The following is a 4,655-nucleotide window of genomic DNA, read 5'->3' on the forward strand; positions in this document are numbered from 1 at the left end:
CGCATCCCTCCTCACCTCATCGTACCATACCTGCTGCATCGATTGGATTTACTTGGGCGTAAACCTCCTCATCGACATCATGGATGCTAAGTGTCTTGTGTCTCTTGTGGTAGTTCTCATGGTTGGGGTGTATGGGACCCACGGGCAGGATGTCAGGGTGAAGCTGTGTGGGAGAGAGTTTATCCGTATGGTAGTCACATCGTGTGGGAGCTCCAGACTGAGGCGCTCCACTCCGGAGCTTGGACAACACCCCGTCAGCCACCACAGTGAGTACAACTCTCAAGGACCTAATAGCTTGTTTCCATATGTTTATTATGCTGCTGTTTGTGCTGGAGTTCAGTTTAGTTGAATCCGAAAGGCATACATGTATTTTTATACTGAAACGCATCCAACTGGGTACACACTGGTTGAATCAACATTGTTTCAATGTTGAATCAACATAGACATTAAATTGACGTCTGCCCAGTGGGACGAGAATGGAGGTTGGGGGTAAATGGAATCCTCTTCTCAAACAAGCTGACATCCAAAGCACGAAGTATATGAGGATGGAGTTGGACAACCCCTCCCGAGAACCATTACGGAAGTTGTAGAATTGAGCATTTTTCAATCACCTGAAACAGAGCCATAATCATCATTCTTTTTTTCTGCATAGGTTATCTTCTTTACCTGTTCCATTGTCATTTTAATGAGGGTGTCCCACATCTCAATGTACTGCAATAACATGCCTAAGATATTACATACAAATTACAAAACAGTACATGGGATCATAACACATATCATCAATACAGGCACATATCATGGAGTCATAATTAATACAGTAATATCATGATATTTTAACACTTAGCGTGCCAGATTACATTTAAAACAAGCATTTTCTCTGCATATCTAAGCTTACCTCTTGAGCTGTCTGTATCCTCCTGACTGGTGGTTCCTTTTTTAAAGAAACTAAATATGTTTACTCTGTATCTCTGCAAAATCTGGTTAAAAGATTGAAAGGAATGTGAGTCTTAATCAGTACATTTAGTAATTGGTTGCTAAAGTCTAGCAACCTTCCAGCAGATAGCTAAGATAGTTAGACAATCTACTCTAATTTGATTGATAGTTATAAGGTCGGGAGATCGGGAACCTATCTGGCTAGCTAGCTAAAGCCAACTTTATAAAATTGCTAGGTGGTAGTATTTCAGAGAAACAACAAAACATTTTTGTTTTATTTATTCATCAAGAAGGAATGAATAGGCTACATAGCTTGATCAAATTAATTTACAAACATACCTCCTGCGAGTGCTGCCCATCACCGACTGCTAAAATTAAATCAAACCCTGTGTGTCACTCTTAACTCTTCTTCTTGCTCCGTGGTGCACCTTCGAAGTAACCACTTCGAGTAGGGGGTTCCAGCCAGAGTGCCCCCTCCGCAAAATACCACTGACAGATATTTTTATAAACAATTTTGATAAAACATGGGCTTAAAAATTAAGTTTAGTAACTCATTTAACATCTACAAAATGTCAAAACAGGACAAATCCCGAGTGGCGCAGCAGTCTAAGTATCTCAGTGCTGGAGGCATCACTACAGACCCTGGTTCGATTCCAGGCTGTATCACAACCGGTCGTGATTGGGAGTCCCGGGTTTGGCCGGAGTAGACTGCATTGTAAATAGTAATGTATTCTTAACAGACTTGCCTAGTTAAATAAAGGTTAAATAAAAATAACAAATTAAATTCTGAGGGGGCATGTGCCCTTGTACCCCCTATAGGCATGACACCTCTGCTGACATCTGCCTAAATTGTGAATGATACTTAATTTTGTTTTTTCCTTCTACAGGGGTAACTCTGGATTGGCTGAACAGCAATCAGTTTGCCAACCTGAGGACTTCAGAGACTGGTGAAGATGTGGTGACACAGCAAGATGACCAGGACTCCACAGAGAGTATGACAGAAGACCAGCAGACCCATCCAGGGTTTCCCAGCACACCTCCACAGGTCCAGGGAGACATGGAGCCTTCAACCGTCCCTCTGGGGTACACCGTGTCCTCCCGTACCCGCCGAGACGTGGGGCCCGCTGGGGTGTGTTGCCGATCCGGCTGCACTATGAGCGAGCTGGTCCAGTATTGCTAAGCTAAAGCTAATGCTAGACAAGAGTAACATTTCACAAGGAATTGTTGGTCAGCCATTGCTTGGTTAGCCATTGGAATGATGGAATAGGTTAAAATCAGGTTAATTTACATTGGTTGGGATGTTTGAAGGGCCATTTTGCAGTTGCCAAACCTTTGCATTAGAGCTAATGCAGTTAGTTCTACTGAAATGCTTTACTAAAATGTTAATGTTGTTTTCTTGATATCATGAATTGTGTGTTAATCTAATCATTATAATATTGTTGTGGAATGACTTGTGTAATGACAAAATCAAGACAAAAAGAATGTTGTCGAAAGAGGCTTTATTTATAATAATAATAAGTATTATTTATCATATTAATATTATACTTGATTCTCACCTGCACAATGAAGGACAACAAAGAATGCCAAATGAGAGTTGTCAAGAAACATTCCTGTTCATCTTCAATCACAATGTAATAAAGCTTTTGAAGATCATCGGTGAGTGGTGGTTACTTAATATTTGTCTGTCTTATGCAAACCATGCTTTTCTGACTTCAAACAGGGACAATAACCACTCACTTCTCCACAATGTGTTGCGAGCTCCATGCCATGTTAAGTGCTTTGAAACCTATAGCGACATGTGCTATACAGTAGAAATGCAATCGATCCATGTATCACAGAGAAGGCATCACCCTCACAGAGCATCCCTCTCTAGTAAATATCAAATGATCAGCCTGCCCTCTCACTCCACTTTAAGCAATTTCTATTCTCATTACAATCATCAGTGTACATCATTGAAAAAGGCAGAGAAAATCCCTTCAAAAGTCTGTATGGCAGTAGCCAGATTACAGCTCCCAATACATACTCGGTCTGAATAGACACGGAATCCAGTTGACTCTCTGATAAGGATGAATCGGATTGGGCCAAGTGCTCCAACTATGACACCATAACACAAATCCCTTTAATGGCAATATGGTGCCGGTCACTAATTAACAGGTGGAACTGGCAGTGATAGACACCAAGCAGGCCTACAGATACAGTTTTTAAACATTTGTAATAAATACCATTTAATATAACACAAGCATATCCCTATTACATTGTTATAACTAACTTCTTTCAAAACAGGGTTTCTCACAAACTCATAAGCAGATACTGAGACCCACACATACCCAGAGACAGATGGCTGACATAGACCTTTTATAAACACTGACAAGAAAAGGGTGCTTGGTACTGCATTCCACGAGATACTGAGACACACACATACCCAAGGACAGAGGGCTGACGTAAACCTTTCATAAACATAGATAAGACAGGAACATCTACGCACACACAAAATCTCCTCTTCAGTCTGAACATTTTACAGAGACACACAGAAATGTCAAAATAGGAACATCTACGCACACACCTAATCTCCTGTTTTAGCTGAAAATTTCTGAAGACAAAGAACTCTACTCAGAGCCAATGGGACAGTGATACTAGCCTGAAGGAGACCTCGCCCAACTCATCAGAACCAACCAGAGGACCAGAACTTCCAGACTCAACCTACTTTCTGTACTGTATAAAATGTCTAATGCACTCTGTTATCTGGGCTTATTTCTGCAAGTTCCATATGAGCTAAATGAATAAGTCCGTGCACGCTTGTACCAGATATCTTTACTCTTAAATAAAACTGTCACTTGTCATACAATTTACCACCTTGTCTGAATCGATCCTTGACCGGCTCACCCTTCTCCATATCCAATTATCAACACATGTCAATCGTACCGTGTCCTTTCATTTGTATCTTGCTGTATCCTTTCATTTATACCATATTTATTGGCTAATTTGAGTTAAAAAATTATAATCAACCGTGAATCTCCAATTCCATTGCATTACACCAATGCTGCCCAAATGCTCTGTCTATATGCGAATACGCATCGCTTGCAATAGTTTTGGAAACATTTGGAACTTAACTTCCATGTGAGCAAGAAATACTGTTTTTAATACAAAAGATAAACTTACTGTATGCAGTTTAGCAAAGTTGCACCAGGCAAGGTTTCAAAAACCGTAACGCTAGCGAGGATTTAATAGTGTTTCTAAACGTTAAAACATAGCGTCGGGATTGTAGTTCACATTAGCCAGATGTGGTCCATATCAACTGAGAACCCAAGGGGGAAGGCTATAACGGTGTCCCATACATAGAACTTGGCTAGGTGAAGCGAACGTCTGTGCTCGCAGACTCCCTAAAGACCTTCGCTTGAAAAAACGCAATATTACTGTTGTTTGTCCTTCTTGAGCCACTGTTGCAACAAAATACCCAGTAACACTTCTTCAAAATAGTCTGAATTAATCTAAGATAAATCAAGAAATCTGGAAATAACGTTGGCGGTCTTAGTCGCGCAATTTTACATCTAGCTAAACTGTTTGGTGCAGTGAAAAAATGTGGATGAAAACTAGTTACCACAGCCACAAAGTTATATGGCTTAAACCCCACCTATTTCTACAATTTCTCTTCTCTCATTGTTGAATGACAGAATCAAGTCCATAGTTCCCACCCCTACTGTTGACCAATCACTGATGAAGCA

The 4,655-nt window shown here is 40.6% G+C and overlaps 1 protein-coding gene across 1 annotated transcript; it reads left to right on the top strand.

Moving 5' to 3' along the window:
* insl3 (insulin-like 3 (Leydig cell)) lies at positions 1-2,586 on the top strand. The gene is made up of 2 exons (XM_071362064.1): positions 1-266; positions 1,821-2,586. The coding sequence occupies exons 1-2, from the start codon at positions 80-82 to the stop codon at positions 2,111-2,113; spliced, it is 480 nt and encodes a 159-aa protein (XP_071218165.1). The 5' UTR covers positions 1-79; the 3' UTR covers positions 2,114-2,586.
* The last annotated feature ends 2,069 nt before the right edge of the window (positions 2,587-4,655 follow it).

The sequence above is a fragment of the Salvelinus alpinus genome, chromosome 23 (genome assembly GCF_045679555.1).
Source record: "Salvelinus alpinus chromosome 23, SLU_Salpinus.1, whole genome shotgun sequence".
Taxonomy (NCBI): Eukaryota; Metazoa; Chordata; class Actinopteri; order Salmoniformes; family Salmonidae; genus Salvelinus; species Salvelinus alpinus.

Excerpts from the sequence above, each read along its gene's own strand:
- insl3 (XM_071362064.1), top strand. The coding sequence starts at position 80 with ATGGATGCTAAGTGTCTTGTGTCTCTTGTGGTAGTTCTCATGGTTGGG. Across the intron at positions 267-1,820 it reads ACACCCCGTCAGCCACCACA|GGGTAACTCTGGATTGGCTG; the intron begins GTGAGTACAACT and ends TTCCTTCTACAG.